Genomic DNA, 25,666 nt, shown 5'->3' with positions numbered 1-25,666 from the left:
AGGTAGCTATGGAAACCTAACCTGATGCCATGTTGCCACAGTGACGGAAGTCCGGGACTTTAGTGCAGTGCAGGCAATCTAAACCTTTACAAGAGTTTTCGTGTTCTCTCCTGTTGCCTGCCTTTCCTCCCTTTTGCAGCAAAGCACCAGGGATCCACAATCCTCTTAGAAACAGCACTGCCCTTCCCCTCTTCATTCTTCCCAGCCATGCCAGCCTGCCAGGACCCCCAATGCCAGCCTGCCAGCTCTTAAAATAGATCCAAAATGCCAGCGAAAGCTTCCCATTCGCAGCACTCACACCCTGCTGGGGGCTGCAGCTAGGCTCCCAACCCCTGCGAAAATCCAGGCACAGGGGGGGTCACCTCCCCTACGTTGCCCTGTCTCCAGCTAGCTCACCAGCTGCGACCAGGACAGCCCTTTCAGCTCGACGACACCATCTGGAGCCAGCGCGGCCCACCATCTGGAGGCCACATGAGCCGACTGGACGAGGCTTTGCTTCAGAGGTTGAAGGAGAGCAAGACCTCCGTCACCATTTCCAAAAAGGCTCAAAAAGAGCTTTGAGAAAGCAAAAGGCAAGATCATCTCCGTACAAAAACCTCTCTTGCCTTTATAGCTAAAGGCAGTGCGTTTCCAACACCATGGTTCTGCACAAGTGTAGAAAAACAGTAGAATTTGATTTGTGGCTGCAAGATTCAGCACCTTGAGGGTTGTTGTTTTTTTAAAAAAGGGGAGTCACAGTGGTAGCGATAAACTTGACATTGTTATGCACAAATATGTGGGGGGAAATCCTGATCTTTTTTTTTTTTAAAAAAAAAAGCAGCCTGAGGACCTGGTGACATCTCTGAAATATAGGAGGGTTATTTTGGATTTCATCTGGTCAGGATGTAGGATTTCTATGCCATGTATAAATTATTCTGTTATTGAGAACATTTCTATTTTGCCTTTCTGCTAATCCAGCCTTCCTCAACCTGGGGCGCTCCAGATGTGTCGGACTGTTGAGGAAGGCTGTATCGGACATCAAGGTTCTCACACACAATTAACAAACTAACGATTAAATACCAACCAGAATTTAAAGAACCCCCGCCTTCCTCCTGGACTGTAGCAGCCGGGAGAAGGGGCTTGATGTTTACAACTCCTTCTTGATTAAAATTTCCGTAAAAAAAAAAAAGGTTAGGTTTTAAAAACCCAACAGGACATGAACAGCAAAGCAACAACAGCGACGGTAAATGGAACAGGAGCAGTAAAACGATCCGTTCCCCTCCTTCCCTTGACTAGGGGAGGCAGACTTTGGAGCTGTCGGCACATTTGGGAATTTGTGAAACTGTGGGTTCAGAGGAGCAGTTTAATGTGTTGGGGCCCAGCCCTCACCTCTGGCCTCGTACTCAGTTGTTTGGGCAGGTCACTTCTCCGCGGTGGCTGCCTACGCCTCCCATGGCGGCCATTTTGTGCTGCAGTGCTGGACCGCTTATCAAATTTCCAAACATGCTCACGCGCTCAAAAAGGTTGGCCAGCCCTGCTCTACACACTTACCCGGGAGTAAGCTTCATTTCACTAAATGGGACTTACGCAGGAGTAGGCATGCTTCAAATGCACTATACATGACAGAAAATTGTAATGATGCATGTGTTTCATTCAAGTATTTTATGTCAGTTCACAGAATTCAATTCGTGGCGTCTTCAGGCAGAGCGGCCAAAGATGCTGGCAGCCAATGAGACAATGCTGAAGATGGGCCAAGACTCTGATTCATTATGAGGCAAAGCTTCCTATGTTCCTACAAAACCAAAAATATGATCTGTAGAAGTAATTAAGGGAAATTGTCTTGGGCCTACTTGTACCTTCATGAAGATTACTTTTTAAATTAAACAAAACCATCTCCCTTTCGTAGGAGCCGTTTTAAAGAAATACAGTTTCTTCTAATGAGAAGCCGTAAGTTTCTAAGCATCATCCTGATCTTACACAAAATGCCTTTGCAAAATGCTGGTTTAAAAACAGAACATGTTGGGTGAATTAGATCCCCCCCCCCCCCCCGGGGAAATAAAGGTATGGAAGAAGAGTTTTGCTCAAAATTAATTTTTAACTATGAGAAACTGCCACACAAACACAGAAAGTGATTAATTTCTCAGGAAATCGTGTTTCCAAACTGTACCATGTTTTGGCCATGAACTTTGGACCAATGCTTTTGATTATATTTGTAATCTTATTGCTACAGTGCGCAGGGTGCCAGAAGGTTTCTGGGAAGTTTGGTTTCTGGGAAGTTTGGTTTCTGCATGTTCTCACAGGGTGGCTTTGGACATGACACCAAGACAAAACACGACTGACTCATGCCTCCTCTGAACGCATTTCAGAGTCTCACAATGCATGGGGTGAACATGTGTTTCCCTGGGGGCGCCACCGGCATCTTTGGGCTTTGGACAAAGCACGGAAGTGCGGTGAAGGGTTTGGGGCAAGGGGTTTCCTGCTTCTTCTCTCCTGGCATGCAATGACCTTTGGTTTTAAGCAAATAAAGGTGGACTGATGGATGCTATGCCACCTGTGTCCCTAATGCTACTTTCATGATAAATGCGATCAGAGGACAGGCAGGTTGCCTCTGGTCCACCAGGTCTGGAGGATCAGACAAGGTTTGAAGGAGTCCAGCACCCTGAGAGAGAAGGGCAGCCCTGGCTCTCCTTTCATGCCTTGCTCACCTCTACCAGATTACCCTATTACTGCTCAGAGGTAGAGTGGAACACAGCGTCGTCTTCTAGTGGGAAAGCCACCGAAGGGTGAAACGCTACGCATGCTCACGCCCACTGTGACGACGACCGCTCTGCTGTTTGGAAACACTGCTGTGACAAAACATTCAGGAGATGCAGAAACTTTCCTCTTCGCTGCAAGAGCGCGACTCACTTGCAGCCCCTTGTAACATGCGATGCGGCTTGTGAGATGCTTTTGGTTCTGCTCATTCTCCAAGCAGCAGTGTAGCTCATACCCTGGGAGTCCCCAGTGTTTATGTCAGGGTCAGATGGGGAACCTCTTTCAGCCCAGAGGCTGAATTCCATTTCAGAGAAGCTTTCAGGGCTCGCATTCCAGTGCTGGGTGGGGCGAAGTGTGAGAGACAGTGTGGTGTAGTGGCTAAAGTGTTGGACTGGGAGTCGGGAGATCCAGGTTCTAGTCCCCACTTGGCCATGGAAACCCACTGGGTGACTTTGGGCCAGTCACAGACTCTCAGCCCAACCCATCTCACAGGGTTGTTGTTGTGAGGATAAAATGGAGAGGAGGATTATGTATGCTGCCTTGGGTTCCTTGGGGGGAAAAGGTGGGATATAAATACAACAACAACAACAAAGGGGGCAGGACCAAAACACCAAGGCATTTTAGCTCCATGCTCTTATTTCCAGTAACCTAAAGGCCCTTTCTACACCTACAATTTTTCCCTGGATCGTCCCTGTGCGTCCAAATGACCCACAGGGGATCCCGGAAGCAGGCAGGGATGATCCCTCCATTTTCCTGGGATAACTGAGACCTCTGTTATCCTGGTTTTACCCACGGTCCTGGGACAATCCCAAGGACTGCGGGTGGTGTAGGCACCTGTCCCGGCTTCTTCCCTCCTCCTGGGGGTCAGCAGAGGGAAGGAGCTGGGCCTGGGGGAGTTGAGGGACATGGGGTGGGGTGGGGTTTGGGGCTTCTTTTTAAAAAACTTTTTTTCCTTGTCTTTTTTTCTTAAATGGCAGGCGCGAAGTCCCTCTTCCCTTCCGGGACGTCGCACTTCTGTTTAGACGCCCAGGGACGATCCCGGAAGCAGGTAAGTCTGGGATCGTCCCCCCTCCCTTCCCAAAGGCCCTTAGATGTAGAAAGGGCCTAAGCCTCAGGAGACATTTCAACCTTTTAGAATGGGAATAATGCACAAAAGCCGAGAAAACGTCAAACAAAATTGGTGGTCGGCAACGTGGCCATTTAGGTAGGGTTGCGGCTCTGCACCCTTCATTCATGTTTAGAGCTTCCCAAGGCCTGGGCTTCGTCTTCCCACCCGGTCGCATCCTCTGACCAGAAGATCTCCCTGCTATACGTACATGAGCAGCAATCCCTAGAAATCAAAGAAGATAGCAGCTAGCTCATTCACTCACACTAGGAAGGCTGGCCTTCAGAGCGAGACGTCTTCAGGCGGCTTGCTTGGGTAAGCCACACTAGAAACCGCTGCAGGGGTAAGCTGTGGAGGTGTGCAAGCATCTCTCTAGCACATGTGAACTTGGGACTTTGGGACTGCAGCCATATCGTTTTTCTGCCAGGTACAAGGTAGCTGGGGTGAAGCCAGACAGCTGCAATTCCTGCACATTCCCTCACTCGGATTCTCATGTCTCTTCCCCTCTTTGGAGGCCCCGGCTGCCCTGCTTCGGGAAACAGGGCCTCCGCCTATTCTTCTATATGTCTGTTTAATGTGCAGACCTTAATAAAGTAGAAAATGTGCCCCATGGGGTAGACAAGCAACCCCCCCCCTTTCACATGTTACTCTGAAGGTGCCAAAAGAGGAAGCACAAGCCACTCAGGCACATTCTTTTGGCCCTTTCTTGTAACAAGTGAAGCCACTTTCTGTCAACATCCAATTCGTAGCAGCACTGGTTGGATTTTGGGGTGGGGGGAGAGAGAATGCTGGTTAAGCAACTGTAACTAAGCATGTGTCTCCATGGTTCTGTTATGTGGGCAATGGTCCAGAGCTTTCTGTTGCCTGATACATGGTGTATTCTCCCCCTCCCCGCCCCCACTTGTAACCATCACAAAAACATAGAGGGATTTATTAGAGCTGAGGCCTCCCCAGGAGACAAAAGCAAGGGGGTGGGAAATTGGGGGAAAGGGAGTACGTGAGAAACGGGCACGAATGCACTGTACAAAAGCTTCGATGCTCAGTTCTGCAAATACCCTGACTCCAAATTTACTCACTCACTCCACTCACAGGAGAGCCAGTGTGGTGTAGTGGCTAAAGTGCTGTACTGGGAGTCGGGAGATCTGGGTTCTAGTCTCCACTTGGGCATGGAAACCTACTGGGTGACTTTGGGCCAGTCACAGACTCTTAGCCCAACCCATCTCACAGGGTTGTTGTTGTGAGGATAAAATGGAGGAGGATTATGTATGCTGCCTTGGGTTCCTTGCAGGAAAAGAGGCGGGATATAAATGCAATAATAAATAAATAAATAAATAAATGTAGGCAGCTGCCTTATTCTGCATCAGACCATGTCTTATTCTCCATCTGGCCCAGTGTTGCCAACACTGACTGGCAGCCGCTCCCCAGAGTTTCAGCCAGGAGTGCTTCCTGCCCTACCTGGAGATGCTGGGGATCGAACCCGGGACCTTCTGCACACCAAGCACGTGCCTGACCACTGAGCACCTCCTTCCCCATTTCCCTGCTGACGCCTGCCTCTCTTTCTCTCCCTTTCTCATTCTCTCTGCCCTGCGTGCTGGATCAGCCGTCCATTCAGAAAAGCCCCTGCTGGAATTGCTGCATTTCTTACTAGAAAAACAACTCCACTGTGTTTACAAGCCTTTGTCCTCTCCACGGAAACAGACACCCAGTAGGGGACGGATGCCGGTGAGCTCCACGCCAGATCAGGTCTTGGGAGTCAAACAGGAAGCAAAAGTTTCACACACTCCCCCTGCTTGTCTTTGGCTGCTGGTCCCCTCGCCTTCTGTCCCGACATCTGTTCAGCTGCGAGAGCCAGGGCTGGCGTAGGTTGGCCAGCCTCCAAGGCCTTGGTGAAGATGGGAGCTCTCCAGCCATCCAGCCCAGGCTCCAAAACCCTGCGTTACATCATGCTGTTTCCATTCATAAAGCAATGGGAAGAGCGCAGACGGGAGCATGAGGTCAGACCCTGGGGGGATTATAACATGCAACGGAAGGGCCGGAACATTCCAGGCTCAGCCGCAACAAGCTGAGGTCAGGAGATGGGAGGCAACCCATCGTCTTCCACAGAAGACTCCCAACGAGGTGGCCTGACTGCGGGCCATTGTGACAAATCAAGGGAGAGCGGCTGGCAGTGCTACAAGTCAATAGATAAGAGGGACCGGACATATTTAGGGAAATGTAAAGCCAGAGTGGGGTAGAGGCTAGAGCGTCGGACTGGGAGTCGGGAGATCCGGGTTCTAGTCCCCGCTCAGCCATGGAAGCTCACTGGGTGACTTTAGGCCTGTTACACACTCTCAGCCCAGCCTACCTCACAGGGTTGTTGTTGTGCGGATAAAAATGGAGAAATGAAATGAAATAAAATAGGTAAATAAATTTAAAGCACACAGAAATAAAAAAAATGAAACAAAATATATTAGAGGAGAAAAGTTTTCAGATTAATGAGATTATGTTTTAGAAATACTAGGAACCACACTCATACCAAAGATCTGTATTTTCCTATTGGGTGGGGAAATACAAAACTGTAGTATGATTGGTGATTCCTTGTAAATAAATTTAAAACACACACACCAGAGTTTGATAAAGTTGAGCTGGGGGAGGAGGGAATAGAAGGGTTCTGGCCCTGAAAATGGCGGTGGTGAGAAGGAGGAGCAACAGATGCCATGACCCATTGGCTCTCTGCCAGTCAAGCAAGCAAGTGCTACCAATGACGAGAAAGAGGAGGAGGAACAATAGCACCTGGTGACAATGGTGATGGGAAGGTAAACTCAAGGGGCCCATGGAGGACGTCCTGACCAAGGGCCCTCAAAAAACTGATGTTGGCCTACAGATGTTGGCCTTCAGTTCCCCATCTGGAAGAGAACCAGGTTGGGGACAGTTGCCATGTACATTCAAGTTCTCCATGCAGCATTGAACATGGTCTGACTAGTAGCAAAAAAAACCACCCAAGCATTCCAGTTTAGCAACAGTAGCAAGGGCCGAGGCTCCTCTTTGGACGGCGTTCAGACAGCCTTACTTACCAGGACATTTGTAGAGCTTGCGTGCCTGTGTAATATCCCCTTTGCTCAGTCGGGTTCGTTGGCCAATGGTAGGCTGCATCCCGTTCACATTATATTTGGGATAGATGGTGTCAAGGAAGATGCCCCTAAAAAGAAAGCGCAGAAAAATCAGTGAATGCACCTAGGTTCTCAGTTCCCTGGCCTGGGCACGCCCCAAAGCCAAGCAGTCTGACGGCCTTTCACATCAGGCACTCTATTCAGAACTTGGTTTGTAACAGAATCAGTACTGGGGCTCAGGATTTCCTGGAAACGATAGGCCAGGTCAGATGTTAATTTCTAGTACAACAGAGGTGCGGAACCTTTTCCAATCCGAGGGCCGCATTCCATTTCAGGGGCCACATTCCATTGGGGGCGGGGCTCAAGGCAAAGGGTCAGGGTCAGAAATATCTGCAGTGTTTAGTTTATATTTATTTATTTATTGCATTTTTATACCGCCCAATCGCCAAAGCTCTCTGGGTGGTCCACACTTCCTGCCAGGCATTTCAACCTTTTAAGATGGGGGAGGAAAACTGCAGAAAAGCAGGAAATTGGGGGAATGGTGGAGGCTGGGTTAGAGGGAGTGGGCCATTTAGGAGGACCAAATGGGAGCTCCAGCAGAGAAAACAAACGTGACGGGGTTGAGGTCAGCCTTGGACTCGTATCCCCCGGCCCCTCACTGCCACCCCCCCCCTTTATAGTGAATGGACAGTACCATTCTAACTGGGCTGTAGCTGGACAGGAAGTGTGTGTATGTGTGTGCGTGTGCATGCATGGGGGGGAGCATCCTAGAGGTCCCACATACATAAACACGATTAAGTTGGTTTGGAGAATAGCTTCTATAGGCAGTAATGTGCCTGTGTGTGTATGAGCAGGAATTGTAACTCCTACTTGCAGATCTTTAGAACGGATCTGGAATTACGAAGGAGAAAAGAACCCTGAAGTAACGGCAGTAGACTCTGATGGTGTTATTACATTCATTAGCACTGGCCGTGGGGCGCTGGTAAGAGTAACAGTAATCTGGTAATCAACGCAATGTTCGCAGCAAGTTAATTTACAGGTCGCCTTGGTTTCACGGTGGCGCAGGGTTTCGTACTGGTGTTATTAGCGGGACACTAAACCTTCTAAGTCTACGTTGCTGTAATTGCTACTTTCCTGTGGAGAAATGGAGATGGGACAGAAAGTTGAAATCAGAGCTAACTGGAGTGAAAAAGCAGCAGCGGCGGCTCTGCAGCAGCTGTGTTCCGCGTTTGGGGCATCCGGAGACGGCAGCCATGCCTGCGTCAGGCCTACCTAGCTTCATCAGAATCAAGAAATCCACACTCGTTTCCTCCCCCAGGGTTTCCATGTGAGTTCCAGCGCCCACTACCCTTTGAGAAAAGCGGCCCAGCTGTAGAAATTCCATTTTGGAGATCGACTCAGCTGCAGGGAAAGAGGGATGTGAGGCTAAAAAGAGCCCGTGCACGCCCCTGTAATTAGAAGGGCTGCTGTACAGGCGCAAGGCAGCGGAAGTCAAGCGACCTCGTAACCTCGGCCACAGCAAAGAAACTGCCCACGCACAATCTTGAGAGAGCTTGGAGGGCCTAGGACCTAGCAGGGGGTTGAATTTGGTGGCGACTTGGGATGTTACCATGCCCTCCAGTGTTTGTCAGATGAAAATAGGTACAGCTGATTTATGTTAGGTATGATAGTTACTCCAATCAGAGCTCCTTTAGTGTGCTGATTGACTCACATAGGAGCCACCAGTCTCCACTGAGCTACTCCTACGGCGATGAGCCACCGTGGAGTGGGCAAGCCAAGTGTATATAAAAAGTGGTCTTATCCGGAGTCAGCACCACTGGTCCACGTACCCCTCTGGCAGCAGCTCTCCAAGATAGAGAGCTCTTTCTCAGCACAGCTGGCTGAGAACCTTTTAAATGGAGATCCTGGGGCATTAATGCAGTACCTTTATCCAGAAATTAAGGCCCTTTTTACATCTAAGGGCCTTCGGGGAGGGAGGGGGGACGATCTCGGACTTACCTTTTTCAGGGATCGTCCCCTAGCGTACAAATGCCAGTGTGACACCCCGGAATCAAACAGAGATGTTGTGGGAACCATTTTTAAAAAAATAAATAAATCAGGAGCCGTGAGTGCAATTGCGCTCCACCAAAAAACTTTTTTTAAAAAGCCCTGACCCCACTCCTCCCCGATGTCCTTGGACTCTCCCCCAGACCATCTCCTTCCCTCTTTGCTGACCCCCACTACTTGTGGGGGGGGGAGGGAAGAAGCCAGGAAGGGCGCCCACACCGCCAGTGGTCCTTGGGATGGTCCCGGGACCATGGGGAAAATCGGGATAACTGAGGAAGCAGTTATCCCAGGAAAATGGAGAGGTCGTCCCTGCCTGCTCCCGGGATCATTTGGATGCACAGGGACGACCCTGGGAAAAATCCAGACTGTAGAAAGGGCCTAAATGTAGCTTGCTTCTATTGTCTGTCTGTCTGAGGACTGGATGAGGACTGGAGAACTTTGGGGCCCAGGAAGTTTTCTCATCCATCCTCCCGGTTCTTGGAAGAGGATTAGAAAGGGAAAGAAAAATACTCTGGATGAATGACTGGCTACGAAGGTGGTGCCGACGTGAGAATTTTGGATTCTGGGACCACGGGCTACGCTACTTGGAACATGGACTGCTGGCAAGGGATGGGTTGCACCTCACAAGGGCTGGAAAGAATGTGTTCGGCCACAGCATGAAGAACTTGATCAGGAGGGCTTTAAACTGAATCTTACGGGGGCGGGAGACGTAAACCTCGAGGCAACAATGGATGAAGGCCAAGGCACCACAGTACAGAGAACAGCTCCAATAGTGCCCCAAAATAGTGTCCTCAACAATGTAGGAACAAAGCCAGACTATAAAACACATGGTCTTCGATGTCTATCTACTAATGCCCAGAGCATGGGAAACAAACAGAATGAACTTGAACTCTTATTACATGAAGGCAAATACGACTTGATAGGTATAACTGAAACTTGGTGGGATGACTCCCATGACTGGAATATAGCAATTGAAGGATATAACTTGTTCAAAAAGAACAGAAGAAATAGAAAGGGACGTGGAGTTGCACTATATGTTAAAAATATACCTATCCCTGCACAGAAATACAGGCGGATGAGACTGGGAGCCCCGTCAAGAGCATCTGGATTAAAATAAATGGGGCTAGGAATAAAAAGAACATGATAATCGGAGTCTACTACCAACCACCCAATCAAGGAGAAGACGAGGATGAAACTTTTGAGAAACAAATTGCCAGTGTTTCAAGGAAGTGTGATGTAGTAGTGATGGAGGACTTCAATTACCCTGATACCTGTTGGGAGACCAATACTGCCAAAAGTGGCCCTTCCAAGAAATTCCTGACATGTGTGGGTGATAACTTTCTCCTACAGAAAGTGGAGGAAGGAACTAGAGGATCGGCAATCCTTGACTTGATATTGACCAATAGGGATGACTTAGTGGATAAAGTGGCAGTTACGGGAACTCTGGGGGAAAGTGACCACGTCATACTTGAATTCTTGATTATGAAGGAGACAAAAGTTGAGTGTAGCCATACACGTACTCTGGATTTTAGCAAAGCTGATTTTAATAAACTCAGAACTATGATAAGTAAGGTCCCGTGGCAAATGAGCCTAATGAGAAAAGGAGTGCTGGATGGGTGGGAGTATTTAAAAAAGGAAATTTTAAAGGCACAGTTACAAACAATTCCAACCAGGAGAAAAGATAGAAGACAACAGAGGAAACCAATGTGGCTCCACAAAAAGCTTAGAGATGACCTGAAAACAAAAAGGGATACATATAGGAAGTGGAAGGAAGGCCAGGCTACAAAAGAAGAGTACAGACAAGTGGCGCAGAAGTGCCGAAATGGCGTCAGGAAGGCTAAAGCTCAGAATGAGCTGAGATTAGCGAGGGATGCTAAAAGCAATAAAAAGTCTTTCTTCAGATATGTGAGTAGTAAAAGACAGAGGAAAGAAATGGTGGTTCAACTGCTTAATGAGGATGGCAAATTGATAACAGATGACAAAGAAAAGGCTCAAGTGCTCAATTCCTACTTTGCCTCAGTCTTCTCTCAAAAGCGGGTCTATGACCCCCTGGAAAAAATGAAGCAGAAGTTGAGGGGGCAGGATTACAGTTTGAGATTGATAAACAAATGGTCAAAGAACACCTAATTTCCTTGAATGAGTTTAAATCTCCAGGGTCCGATGAACTGCATCCTAGAGCTAGCGGAAGAACTCTCAGAACCTTTGTCTATTATCTTTGCAAAATCATGGAAGACGGGTGAGGTGCCGGATGACTGGAGGAGGGCTAACGTTGTCCCTATCTTCAAAAAGGGCAAAAAGGAGGAACCTGGGAACTACAGACCAGTCAGTCTGACATCCATCCCTGGGAAAATTCTGGAGCAGATTATAAAGAAGTCAATCTGTAAACACCTTGAAATCAATGCGGTGATCACTAGAAGCCAACATGGGTTTGTCAAGAACAAGTCCTGTCAGACAAATTTGATCTCATTTTTTGATAAGGTAACCTCCCTTGTGGACCGTGGGAACGCTGTGGACATCATATATCTTGACTTCAGCAAAGCTTTTGACAAAGTACCACATGACATTCTGATTAACAAACTAGCTAAAAGTGGGCTAGATGGAACAACTATTAGGTGGATTCACAGGTGGCTACAGAATCGGACTCAAAGAGTACTTATCAATGGAACCTTCTCAAACTGGGGAGAGGCAACGAGTGGGGTGCCGCAGGGCTCAGTCCTGGGCCCAGTGCTCTTCAACATTTTTATTAATGATTTGGACGAGGAAGTGCAGGGAACGCTGATCAAATTTGCAGATGACACCAAATTGGGTGGGATAGCTAATACCCTGGAAGACAGAAACAAACTTCAAAGTGATCTTGATAGGCTGGAGTGCTGGGCTGAAAACAACAGGATGAAATTTAATAGGGATAAATGCCAAGTTCTACATTTGGTAAATAGAAACCAAAGGCACAGTTACAAGATGGGGGATACTTGGCTCAGCAACACTACAAACGAGAAGGATCTTGGAATTGTTGTAGATCGCAAGCTGAATATGAGCCAACAGTGTGATATGGCTGCAAGAAAGGCAAATGCTATTTTGGGCTGCATTAATAGAAGTATAGCTTCCAAATCACGTGAGGTACTGGTTCCTCTCTATTCGGCCCTGGTTAGGCCTCATCTAGAGTATTGCGTCCAATTCTGGGCTCCACAATTCAAGAAGGACACAGACAAGCTGGAGCGTGTTCAGAGGAGGGCAACCAGGATGATCAGGGGTCTGGAAACAAAGCCCTATGAAGAGAGACTGAAAGAACTGGGCATGTTTAGCCTGGAGAAGAGAAGATTGAGGGGAGACATGATAGCACTCTTCAAATACTTAAAAGGTTGTCACACAGAGGAGGGCCAGGATCTCTTCTCGATCCTCCCAGAGTGCAGGACACGGAATAACGGGCTCAAGTTAAAGGAAGCCAGATTCCAGCTGGACATCAGGAAAAACTTCCTGACTGTTAGAGCAGTGCGACAATGGAATCAGTTACCTAGGGAGGTTGTGGGCTCTCCCACACTAGAGGCCTTCAAGAGGCAGCTGGACAAGCATCTGTCGGGGATGCTTTAGGGTGGATTCCTGCATTGAGCAGGGGGTTGGACTCGATGGCCTTGTAGGACCCTTCCAACTCTGCTATTCTATGATTCTATGATTCTATTGGAATTATTTATAGTTCTGAAAGTTTGTGGCTGTCTAAATTGAAATGTCTAGCAATAGGCTGCTCACAGTTTTGTTTTGTTATTCTGGTCATTGTTTTGTGAGTTTTCAAATAGGTATGAAGATCTGAAGTTATTCTCCCAACTTATTGCAAGTGGCATCCAGGGTGGATACGTTCTACAAGCCAATCTAATGTTTCTGGGTTTACAGGTAATATTTTGTTTATTGCAATTGGTCTTCCTGGCTTTTAACCTTTGAAGGTGACTCCTAGGTCCATCTTTGTCACTGAAGGCCCAGGTGGACTCTGTGGCGTGGAGTACTTGGGGTCAGCTTTGGCTGATCCGCCAGCTATGGCCTTTCCTGGACAGGGACAACCTAGCCAGAGTCGTCCATGCGCTGGTAACTTCCCGATTAGACTACTGCAATGCACTCTACTTGGGGCTGCTCTTGAAGATGACTCTGAAGTTGCAGCTAGTGCAAAACACAGCAGCTAGACTGCTCACTGGAACATTCTATAAAGACCATATAACACCCATCTTTAAAGAATTGCATGGCTGCCTATAGGCTTCCAGTCAGAATTCAAGGTGTTGGCAATGACATTTAAAGCCCTAAACATCTTGGGACCTTGGTACATGAGGTAGCGCCTCTCCCTATGTATGCCTACCAGAGATTTGAGATCTGTTGGAGGAGTCCTCCTCCGTGTCCCACTAATGCAAGACATACATTATGGTTGGACATGGGAGAAGACTTTCTCTGGTTCAGGAATGCTCTCTCCTTGGAAGTCTAACTGGCGCTAACGCTGGCTTCATTTCAGTGCCAAGTTAAGACATGGCTTCTTATTAAAACCTTTGAAGGCTAAAATTCCCCAAGGTTGCACATAGTTTTAATTGTTTTTAATTGTTCTTATTGCTTTTAAACCTTTCTGCTGGTTTTAGTTTATTAATGATTTCATACATTTTTAGCTGTGTATATTTGTTTTACATTGTTCTGATTTTATCTGTACGCTGCCCTGAGATCCCAGGGATATAGGGTGGGATACAAATGTTTTTAATAAATAAATAAAAAATATTTCCTCAGGACCACTCAAGGGGGGCAGTGGGCAGACAATGGAGCTGCAGTGTGAACAGATGCTACACAGCTCGTTCACCCTGATGTGGCTCTTGGAAAAGGAATGAGGGGGTTGTTTGAGGAAGCAACCAGATAATCGGAAATCCTGGATTTCCAGCTGTTAGCATAGGGAGTTGCCAGCATGAAATTTTTCCTAGTGCTCAACAGGAAATACAGAAAAGCATACCAGGGAGAGTCCCTGGGCAAAGAATCTTTGGAATCAGAAAACTGGCCATGAACTGTTTAAGGCTGGTACTGTATGAATACTAGTTTTTTTCCCCTTTTGTAGATGCGGACCGCTGGGAACAGAAGCACATAGTTAAATTATGGAATCCACTACCACAAGATGTAGTGAGGGCCACCAATTTGGATGGCTTTAAAAGGGGATTGGATAAATTCCTGGAGGCAAAGGCTATCCATGGCTAGTAGGCCTGGTGGTTGTGTGCTATCTCTAGTATTTGAGGCAGTAAGCCTGGGTGCACCAGTTGCTGGGGGAAGATGGGTGGGAAGGTGCTGTTGAACCATGTCCTGCTTCCCTGGTCAACAGCTGGTTGTCCACTGTGTGAACAGAGTGCTGGACTAGATGGACCCTCTGTCTGATCCAGCATGGCGCCTCTTATGTTCTTATGAGATCCAAAATAATGCCAGCAACTCCCTGTATGTGTCCTCTTCGCAGTGCATAGAAATGCACTGCGTGTACTCCTGAACCTTTTCTAAAACCTCTGCGGAGATGCTTGTAATAAGACTTGGGGATGAGCTGGAATTGTAGATCATGGATTCTCTCCCTAAGCTGCCAGAAAAGATTTGGGTCAGCTGGGCTAGACCATGAGCGCTGGGGGCCATGGCTTAAGGGTTTTGTTCTCACAGCCATATAGCAGAAGCAGCGGCATCGTTGGCAGCAGGAGCTCTTGGCCAGATTTCTATGCCACTTAAAGTGGGGCTGAATATTACGAGCGTTTGAGCAAAACAGGAAAATGGATGACAACATAAACCAAGGGCACAGACGTAGCTCCGCCAAGGAATGGTGGTATTTCCATGGAGATACCAGCTGGGAAGGAAAACATGCAACATGTTAGAATGACCTTTTTGTGTGTGATGGGGAGGGGGAGGCAGAAGGCTTGGTACGCCCAAGATGGACATCACCAGTCAGAATGGCCTGAGGGAGTGGAGAGAGATGGTATAGTTAGGGAGGAAAAGGGAGATAAAGACACAAGATGCTTTTCTGGAACACAGGAAGCTGCCTTATACTGAGTCAGACCGTTGGTCCATCTAGCCCAGTATTTTTGACACTGACTGGCAGCAGCTCTTCAGGCAGCCCTTCCTGGGGAAGCCAGGGATTGAACCTGGGACATTCTGTATGCAAAACAGGTGCTCTGCCACTGAGCTATGGCCCCTCCCCCTTCTGAGGGAGGTCTCCACTTGAATGTATCATCCTGCATCTTATGGGAAATCCTCATGTATACAGGAAAGATCTGGAGGAGATATTCTCCATTGCCAGGGGAAGTTCTAAGGGAGATTCAGAAAAGCCTGCTAGAAAAGATCCTTATACCAAAGGCTGTCTGAGCTCCATGCAAAAATAAATTCGTTAATTTAAAAAATAAAAATGAGAGCTACGGCCAAGATAACCCAAATTCTGTACATGGAAACACACAGGTTCTGCAATAGAGATGGATTTCGGAAGGATTGTAGCTAAATGGTAAAGCACGTGCTTTGCATGCAGAAGGTCCCAGGTGAATCCCTAGGAATTCTACAGAGCAATGGGAATCCTCATCAACGCCCCTCCCTCACTGCCTTCTGTGATTGCACTAAACACTGTGAATGTTTTGTAGTCAATCAGGACCATAAGGACTAGAAACTTGACTTTACTACACACACACACACACACACACACACACACACACACACACACACACGGGGTATGGATGCTGATTTCCATTTCAGATACCATCTTTTTTAACATATTATTTATAGCAATTTTTTAACTCTGCCTTTCTGATGCCTACACATCACTCATCTTTGCAGGGCATAAGTACATATGCACACAGATATGGGCCAATACATTTCAGTGTCTTGAAGAGAAAACACAAACTGGGGGCTTTGCTAGACAGTGGGTTAGCCCGGTGTGAGGCCCGGGCTCGCCCCTGTGCGTCCAGATGACACACAGGGGATCCTGGGCTCAGGCAGAGGTAACCCAGCACCACTTCTGACCCGATATTTCCTGTGGTCTCAGTCTGAGCCCAAGACCGTGGGCGTGTAGACCGGTCCACCGCTTTTCCCGGCGACTGTAATTACTCCTGAGTAGCTAGGAAAAGTGGCAGGCGGGGCGCAGCACTCCGCATTGGGGCAGGGTGGGGAGATGAAGGGTGGGGAGATCGCGGCCAGGGTGGGGAAATCGGGGGCGGGGGGGAATCGGCGATCGCGGGGGGAGAGATCGGAGCCGGGGGACGGAAATCGGAGCCAGGGGAGGGACCGGGGGACCCTTTTTTAAAAACCCACCACCACCCTTACCTTAATCGCTGGTGCGCTCCTGCACATCCATCCCCTTTAAAACTAAACTAAAATGGCGGATGCGATTGGGCTTCTGTACAGCCCGTCGTGTGTGATATGTGGAAAGGAGCGACAGCCCGCGCTACTTCTAGCATGGGCTGGCCCCTCCTCCCGCACGGATTTGCAGGTAGGTCTAGCAAGGCCCTGGGTGTCCTAGGGTGGTAAAAAATTAATAAACTAAATTACTGGCAAATTCTTGCTGCAGTCCAGTAGTGCGGTCCAGTAGTGGGCTGCACTACTGTATTTCTAGTGCTCCTTCTACTATTATTGCCCCAAGTATACAATATAGCAGGGATGGCAGCGTGTGGCCCTTTCAGAGGTTTGGCCTACACCTCCCATCAGCTGTAGCCAGCAGAACCGATGGTGAGGGATCAGGGCCAGCGTTAAGATAGGTAGCACCCTGGGCAAGGAGTGCCTTTAGCCCCCACCCCAGTCACCTTTGCAGGGCTGCGGGCATACAAACGACACCTGCTGAAATTCCTTTTTCTCTACAACTGTTAAAGAGAAAGGAGTCCTGTCCTCCTTTTCATATGGTCACCCTATTCCCCCCCACCATAAGACCAGTAAGTCCAGGGTCTAAAATGACCTAGCTACACTGCTGCAGCCATTTTCCTCTCCCTCCATCAATGTAAAGGAGTCTCACTGTTAACCAATGGACGTACTTTCCTTCCTCATGTCGTCCATATGGACGTGCTTAAGTCTAAAAGGGAAAGGGGAGCTGGGCCATTTTCCTGGCCGATTTAAAGTTTCCATCCCACTGCCCCCGAGCAATTTTCAGGAATATTTTCCTGGCCTGCTGCACTCATTGTTACACCTTCCTCTGCTTGGCAAGGGCCAGCGTCTGGCATCTGAAGAAGACCGAAAGACACAACGGAATTTCAAAAAGAGAGCAAAGAGATGTCTGATGCAGGAGGGCTTCTACCAGCGTCACCACAAACCATTGCAAGTCATCCCGGCCACGTCATGCCTCTTCCTCCTGCTTCTCCCCAAAACTTTGTCAAGGGAACAACGTGATAACGTCTCAGGAACAGCATCGCCACGAATAAACATGCGTGGAGTTTTCCTATAAATCTTGGAATCCGAGTCGTGAAAGAGCTGAGCCTGTCACTACCCAGCTGACAGCTGGACCCGATTTCTCAGGCAGGCTTTAAAATGACAAGCTTGTTCTTAGAAGATGCTTGCAAAGCTGGTAGGATTAAGCAAAGCCCTTGGGAGAAGGGCTGGCAAATCTGGGAAACGCAGGGATACAAGCTCTCCGGACACCAAGCACTGCTATTGTTACAGTTAAGAATGTAAGAGCCCTGCTGGATGAGAATCAGGGTCCATCCAGTCCAGCATTCTGCTCACAGAGTGCCCAGCCCAGCTGCCTGTGGGAAACCTGCAAGCGGGACATTAGCATAACAGCACCCACCCACCCCTGTTCATGTTCCCCAGCAAATGGTATACCGAAATCTCCAATCCTGGAGGGAGCCTAGAGCCACCATGTCTCCTAGCCATGGAAAACCCTTCCTTCCATGATTTTGTCTGATCTCCTAGCAAAGCTGTAGAAGTTAGTGGCCATCACTACACCTTGTGGTTGCAAATGGCATTGTTTCCCCATGCGCCGTTCAGAAAATGTGCCGTGTGCCACGGGGTCATTGGGAAGCCCCATGTCACCACTGCAAAGCTCCCCTATTCGTTGAGGATGCCTCCAACTTTAATGCTTGCTTGACATTTTGAAGCCCGTCTCTGGGACAGGGGGTGCTAAACATCTTTGAAAGCCAGGGACTAGGTCGTTGGGTTTCTCCTGGGGCCCATTCCCGAGAAAGAAGCCCACTCTCAGCCCCTGAAGCCCCCAAGCCCTGCTGCTGCTCCTCCCTGGCATCGCCGCCTGTTCACCTCCCTTCTCTGAGTGAAAGAGCAGTGAAAGAAAATGAGCAGCTGCCCCGATTTGCCTGTCCCTCTCCCTCTGGCTGGCTTAGGTGGATTGGGCCTGCAGCAAAAGGAGGCCGCACTCAAGCAAAAACGACCCAGCCAAGCAAGAAGGCCCTACTGAGGAGAGCATATTGTCCAAGGAGCCCTCAAAACCTGAACTCATCACAGTTGAAAGCATCAGGCTGAAGTAGCCTTCCCTGACCTGGTGCCCTCCTGATGTGTTGGACTACAACTCCCATATTATGGAATGATAAGTCTAACACACCAGTTTGGAGAACATCAGAAGAGCCCTGCTGGATCTGACCAAGGGTCCATTAGTTCAGCACTCTGTTCACACAGTGGCCGACTAGCTGTTGACCAGGGACCCACAAGCAGGACACGATGCAACAGCACCCCTCCACCCATGTTCCCCAGCAACTGGTGTATATAGGCTTACTGCCTCTGATACTGGAAGGCTTGGCTAAATGTGGGTGCCAGGGCCACGTCAGGGCTGCTGGTGGCCACAGACAAACTCAGGCCTAGAGTGTGTGTCCTCCAAGCCAGGATCCCTGAGGCCTGTTGCTAGAGCTGGGAGCTTGTGCTAGCGCTAGATTAAACACTTGAGCTGGAAGTGCAGCAAAGAGGGGAGACTGTTTCATCAAGCAGGCACGAGCTGAAGGGCGGGCTTCTAGAATTTATACCAGGCCAGTCCAATCCACAGGCATTATACTGCCTGCCAATCACAGGCAGCCTTGATCTTACCGCCTTGGCTCTAAGCATACACCGTTTTACTGAAGTTCCCAGTTTGTGCTCTGGAATCCCCAGGGGGCTGCCTTCACAGTGCCGAGTGGGCGCTGCTCTGCCACCAAACCCCACGGTATCGCTGCTAAGGGGTAGCGGTGAATAATCTCCACTGGGGGAGACAGCGCGGGCTGTCTGTCAGCCATTAGGCTGGCTGGGCCTGCCCCTCCCCCTCCTGCAGCTTCCGGTGACCAACGGGAGGTCGCCTTCCTCCCGGAAATGCCCCCAGCGCAGCGATGGAGTAAGGACAGACATCGGAAGAGTGGTGTCAACCTTTCTCTTGAGGGAAAAGTTGGGGTAAGTCCCTGACATCTTTCCTGTGCCTCTTCGCCCTGCATTGGCTCCGAATCAATGGCTACATCATATAACCGATGCAGTGCGGATTCGGAGCCACTCTGGGGCCAAAGACCACGTTCAAACAGCCCCCTGTTGTGTTGAACTGAATGTCCCTGTATCGCATGGCTATGTAGAAGCGGCTGTAGTCAACCTCCAACTATGGTCGCAGTTGCTAAAGGGCACAGGTGGCCCTGCCCAAAGAAAACGTGGCTACGATCAGGGAACCCCTTTCCTTGCGCAACATCACCCATCCATCATCACCCATCCATCACACTTGGGGGCTGTGTTACTTTTCCAGAAGAGAGACCCAGAGGCGTAACACCGACAACGGTTCCAGCCTGAGCATGCTGAGCTGCAGAGGAAAGCGCTGAGCAAGAATAAACATTCTAATTGCCACACCTTCCTAACCAGGGGCCATAGGCATCTGCGGAGCACGCAAGAATCCTTGCACTAAGCGGTTTGCTTGCCAGCCCAACTTCCCCAGGGCAAAAGGTCGACGAAAACGAAGGATAATCCAGAGACAAGAGGCCCGCTAGACGACAGCATGGCCTGATGGCAAGCAAGGGCATGAATTGATATGAGAGAGAGAGAGAGAGAGAGAGAGAGAGAGAGAGAGAGAGAGAGAGAGAGAGAGAGAGAGAGGTGTAACGCAGAGCGTGTTTGCAGCAAGCCACAGCTGGGGAATTCAAGGCCCCGCTCCTTTGGCTCCATTCCAAGCGTTTCAGATGCAACGCTACAGGGATTAGCGACTTCTACCTCCAACACCTAAAACACCCACCGGCAATAGTGAAATGAAAGGCAAGGTGTTTCTACGGGCAGACAACAGAGACAGCTCTGTACAAACAAGCAGCAGCTCTGTGCTAGGGGACTGCTGAGAAAACGTCAATTTGGCTCATATGCCAAGATCGGAATACCATAACCCAGCACTCTGCAAGGAGCGGAAGGGGTCCGATCACAGATGGGGTGGGGGCAAGGAAACAGATGCAAAGCAGCAGGCCTGGGAAAACAATGCAACTTATATTCAACTCTCAGTGAAAAAGGGTTAATGTTTTTATCTCTAAATTACTGAAATCTAAGCTCTTGAGACTCTTCTCCAGAGAACAATCCTCTATTGACGCTTGGGAGCGGGGGGAGACGGGACTACAACAGCCTTCTCCAACCAGGTGCCCTACAGATGTATTAAATTCCAATTCCCATCATTCCCAGCCAGCATGGGAATGATGGGGGTTACAGTCTGATCCTTCTGAAGGAATTTAGGTTGGCGAATGCTGGGTGGAAAGGATCAGGAAATGACGGCTTTGTTAACTAGTTCCTTTCTAGCTAGCTGGGATTCTAGCTACAATCCCATCCACTCATTCATCAAATTGCTTTCTACAGACTTACACCATTTGGGGAAAAAAGCTGTGGACTCAATTTTGTTTGGAATGGGAACTAGTTGACGAGGGCCAGGAGGATCATTACCCTCTTCTCATTATGTTGCCGGCTTCTCTTGCTGGCAGCAGAGGAAGAGGGGGGGGCATCAAGGTTTCTATGGTTTTGCACTGTAAATTGAAATGGCTATAGCTGTTTCCACCTAAAATGCAGAAAAAGATGAGGAGCTACATTGGATTCAACCACACTGTTAGGTAAGGGGGAACACCGGGAACAAGTACATACAGAGAAGAGGAGAGCACAGAGCTAGGCTGATCCTATGAAAAGGAGGACAGGGCTCCTGAATCTTTAACGGTTGTATAGAAAAGGGAATTTCAGCAGATGTCATTTGTATGCATGCAGCACCTGGTGAAATTCCCTCTTCATCACAACACTTAAAGCTGCAGAAGCCCTGCCCTCTTGACCAGAAACAAAAGAAGGCAGGGTTCCTGCAGCTTTAACTGTTGTGATGAAGAGGGTATTTCACCAGGTGCTGCATGCATACAAAAGAAACCTGCTGAATTTCCCTTTTTTATAGGACTGCTAAAGATACAGGAGTCCTTTCCTCTTTTTCATATGGTCACCCTACACACAGTGGCCAGGAATTCAAGTCTATGGGCCTGTTCAGACAACATGCTAAACCATGGTTAGGCCGCTAACCTTTTTGCAGTAAATGGTTAGTGAACGCGTTTAAATCGTGGTTATATAGCCACCATGGTTAGGAATGGTTCACACAACACACTAAGCTCAAATGTTTAGCTCAAAATGCTTAACTACTGTGGCTTAGAGTGTTATCTGAACAGGGTCACTGTCTCCATTTTATCCTCGCAACACCCCTGCGAGGTAGGCTAGGCTGAAAGATGGTGATAAGGAATTGGAGGGCAACTGAGGTAAACAAAGACATGTTGGGCTGTGCCTCAAGGAAGCAAGTTGCTGCAGTGTTTGATTTGCAGAATTTGCTCTCTAAGTCTACATTTCTGGGGGTGGGAGGAGAATAACGGTCAAAGGACATCCCGCAAGGTTAAATTGTGGGGATCATATCTGCCTATGCCGGATCCCATCCTCCAGGTCCAAAACGACAAAGCTGGTCCAGGCAGCTCCTCCCATCATTTACACGACTGACAAGGACTCATTGCACATTGTTTCAGTTCTATGTTGTCTTTGGTTTCATGTAAATGCTTTTCCTTTTGCATTTTGTATAATGTGTTTTCAATGGTTTTTCATTTTTTGTAATCCGCCCAGAGAACTTTGGCTACGGGGCGGTATAAAAATGCAATGCAATGCAATGGCAAGACAGATTGAGCAGCGCAACCTGGACAGACGACTTCTCGGTTTCGGCATGGGGCTGTCCTACGGGGATGTGGAAAAGGTCTGTTAAAGTTGTGTACAACTGTTCTGTATTGTACCTGGCATTACCTGGAGAGACATTTCGTAGGTCTCCTCCCAACAACAATAAAGGAGGGATTTAAGCGTTTGTCAGCAGGGGAAACCGCCTCCCTTTTACAGAGTTTTGCTTTGGGAACATGGCGACAACCTGAAGGCCAGGCAACAGCGTGTGGGCATGCGCTCACTCATATGGAAAAACAGAAGCAAGAGGCCCACGATTCTGCGTGAGAGAGACACAGAGAGAGAGAGAGAGAGAGAGAGAGAGGAGAAAGGCACTGGCGTTTCACCAGGCCCCATATTGCCTGCCTTTGGCTTTGCTAAGGTAAACATTCGACCTTGCTCTCGATTCCTAGAGAAAGCAGGAAGCCGCCGGGTCATTGCCAGCCCTTGTCAGAGCCTGCCAGGGCTGTTTTGACAAGGGTGCTGGTGTTTGCCTTGGGGCCATCACGTGACCAGCGCCGCTCTACAGCGACACCTATTCAGTTGCTGCTGCAAAATGACCCCCCTTGGCACAGGCCTCTAAGTGGGACGCAAAGCAGGCTTCCTTGGGGTTTTCTCAGAGGAATATCCTGCTTTCAAAGTGCTTCAGAGCAGTGAGACAGAATCAACAGTTTTTCCTCTTCACTGCCCCCGACAGCAGTCTTTTCTCTCCTCCCTCCCCACCCTCCTGCCAGCTTGCCCCCCAATTCCCCCGCATGCCCTCTGGCACCAGCGTACTCCTTGCCACATGAATGAGGCAGCTGTTTCTTTCTCTTCCCAGCTCTCCAGCTCTTGCTCAGGCAGATGCAGGAGCACATTCAGCAGTTTTTCCCCCTGTGTCTGGTTGCGCCTGCACTTAGAAAGGCCCACTGTGGTGCTATTCAAAAGTCAGACGAGTGGAAACAGAACTTCAGGGTTCCTACATGCCTGGTGGCTTGGCTATGGAATCCCCTTCTTTTGGCCTCAAAAAGAAACAAAGCGGGAAGGAAGGACAAGAAGTCTCCTGGTATTTACAGAATACGGTGTGTGCGCATGTATGCCCTACACATGCACATTTGTATGTGTAATTTGCCCCAACTCTGCATAGGACTGAGCTTGATTAACTCCCACTCTGGCCTAGGCCGTATCTCCACTGTCTACTGTTATCTTCCTCTCCTATCGGCCTCTGTTACCTTCTCACCCATTGCACCCAAGGAAGTCTTTGGGATCGCGCACGGAGCCACATCACCGCTCCGAACACCCCAGATTCTCTCCAGTCCTTATAACTCAGCACCCTGCATATCACATGCACAGTGGGCATAGTGCTATCCGTATGAAGCAGAAAGCAAGAGGGAGGGGAAGGAAAGACGTCACCTTGGCTCTGGCTGCCGTACCTTACTCTGGGAGGAAGTGTGGGGTCATGGTATACCCCATGCTAAAAATGCAACAGGTCCTTCCCCATACCATAAAGCAGGGATAGGCAGTCTTTTCAGGTCCGCAGGCACATCTTACATGCTTTGTCAGCTGCACTGTCTCCCAGGCCATTTTCAAGCCCAATTCAACTTGCTGGTGCTGGCCTTTAAAGCCCTAAACGGCTTAGAATCATAGAATAGTAGAGTTGGAAGGAGCCTAGAAGGCCATCGAGTCCAACCCCCTGCTCAGTGCAGGAATCCACCTTAAAGCATCCCTGAAGGCTGTCCAGCTGCATCTTGAAGGCCTCTACTGTGGGAGAGCCAACAACTACCTTAGGTAATTGGGTCCATTGTCATACTGTTCTAACAGGAGTTTTTTCCTGATGTCCAGCCAGAACCTGGCTTCCTGTAACTTGAGCCCATTATTCTGTATCCTGCACTGTGGGATGATCAAGAAGAGAACCTGCCTTCCTCTGTGTGACAACCTTTCAAGTACTTGACGAGTGCTATCATGTCTCTCCTCAATCTTCTCTTCTCCAGTCTAACCATGCCCAGTTCTTTCAGTCCCTCCTGCAGACAACTCTTTTAGCACCCATCACGCTTCCTGCCCCATCTCATTTTTATTTATTTAAGTCTTTTTTTTAATTAAAAATGTTTTGTTCAACTGGGAGGCTGCCATGATGGCAAAGTGAGATGCTGCCCTCCAGCACCATCTTTCTTTGAGTTCATAACAGAGGGTTTATGTTTTGTAGCTCAGCACGGCCACCACCACTACCACCCTCGGCCTTGTATTTAAGATTCTTGAGCAAAGTCCTTATCTTCTTCTTTTTAAATCTCAGCAGTTTGCTTTCTGGGATTCTGAGTGCTTTGAGACTGGCAGTACCCAAGATGGTAGCCTCTTTCTGAAGGCACAAGCAGCCCCATAGCAGCCATTTTGTGAGAGTGCCTGTGATACTCATTCAAAATTCCTAATGTGCCTACTGGCCCCAAAGGGTGGAGACCCCAGATACAGGGAAAAGGAGAGAAAAGATCCCCAGATAATCACATCTGGGTGATAGGGGTGGGGATGGGTTCCAAACAGGGTGATCAGTCAAACCCTGAGCACAAGCAAATTTCCCACTATCTCTTCCTAAAGCAAGTATGCAGGAGAGGAGGGCAGATTTCATGCCATTCAATACCCCTCCTCCGTCCAACCAATCTGAAAGAAAGATACGGGCAAGTACATATGGATGTGAGGCTCAGGAGCACATTATAGGATTGGAGATTTCAGCTATCATAAAAACGGGATCCTAATAGCTAGGCACTGTAAGCCTGGGGGAAGAAACCAAATTAGCTTCCCTTGGGAAAGGCCTAGGCTGTTCTTTCCACGACTGGCATTTGCTCCAGACACCAATGTGCAAGGGGCAACTCACACTCCAGCACAAAAAGGGTTGTTTTAACACGGAGGAAATGTTCTAGCCAAGGTGTGGCCTTCACTTGAAAGAAAAGCCTGCTGCCCATGTGTGCGAGTGGGTACGGGCTGAATAAATACACAGAGCAATAGCATCTTGGACTCTCACTTGGAAAAGGTGTTCCTGGCATAGTGCATGATGCTGTCAAAATCGTACTTCTCGTCCAGAGACTCTACCTCTTCAGGTTCCATCTTCAAGAAGTTGTACTCCTGCCCTGCGGAAACAGCAGTAGGGAGAAGCGTGAGGAATGCAGGCTGGGTATTTATTTATTTATTAGTTCATTACATTTATATACCGCCCCGTAGCCGAAGCTCTCTGGGCAGTTTACAAAAGTTGAGAACAATGAACATTAAAAACAGATACACAAAATTTAAAAGTATAAAAAACAACAATAAAAAGTATAAAAAACAACAATATCCATTTAAAACAACTATTCTTGGGTCAGTTAAAAACTCAGCATATGCTATTAAATGCTGTTAAATGCCTGGGAGAAGAGAAAAGTCTTGACCTGGCGCCGAAAAGATAAGAGCCTCGTCAGGGAGAACGTTCCATAATTGGGGGGCCACCACCGAGAAGGCCCTCTCCCTTGTTGCCATCCTCCAAAGTCCACTTGGAGGAGGACTTTAGATGTTGAGTGCAGTGTACAGGTAGGGTCATGCTGGGAAAGGTGTTCCATCAGGTATGGTGGTCCCAAGCCGTGTAAGGTTTTATAGGTTA

At 48.6% G+C, this 25,666-nt stretch overlaps 1 protein-coding gene across 3 annotated transcripts in view; it reads right to left on the bottom strand.

Moving 5' to 3' along the window:
* Positions 1-25,666, bottom strand: part of BMP1 (bone morphogenetic protein 1) — a 169,120-nt gene that overhangs the window by 38,805 nt on the left and 104,649 nt on the right. For all 3 annotated transcript variants that reach the window (XM_063139360.1, XM_063139362.1, XM_063139361.1), the window contains 2 exons: positions 25,058-25,163; positions 6,892-7,016 (listed from right to left, as the gene is read on the bottom strand). In XM_063139360.1, coding sequence (XP_062995430.1) covers positions 6,892-7,016; positions 25,058-25,163 — 231 coding nt within the window. The remainder of the gene's footprint in view (positions 1-6,891; positions 7,017-25,057; positions 25,164-25,666) is intronic.

The sequence above is a fragment of the Elgaria multicarinata genome, chromosome 12 (assembly GCF_023053635.1).
Source record: "Elgaria multicarinata webbii isolate HBS135686 ecotype San Diego chromosome 12, rElgMul1.1.pri, whole genome shotgun sequence".
Taxonomy (NCBI): domain Eukaryota; kingdom Metazoa; phylum Chordata; class Lepidosauria; order Squamata; family Anguidae; genus Elgaria; species Elgaria multicarinata.
This window is presented reverse-complemented; position numbering and strand designations above follow the sequence as displayed.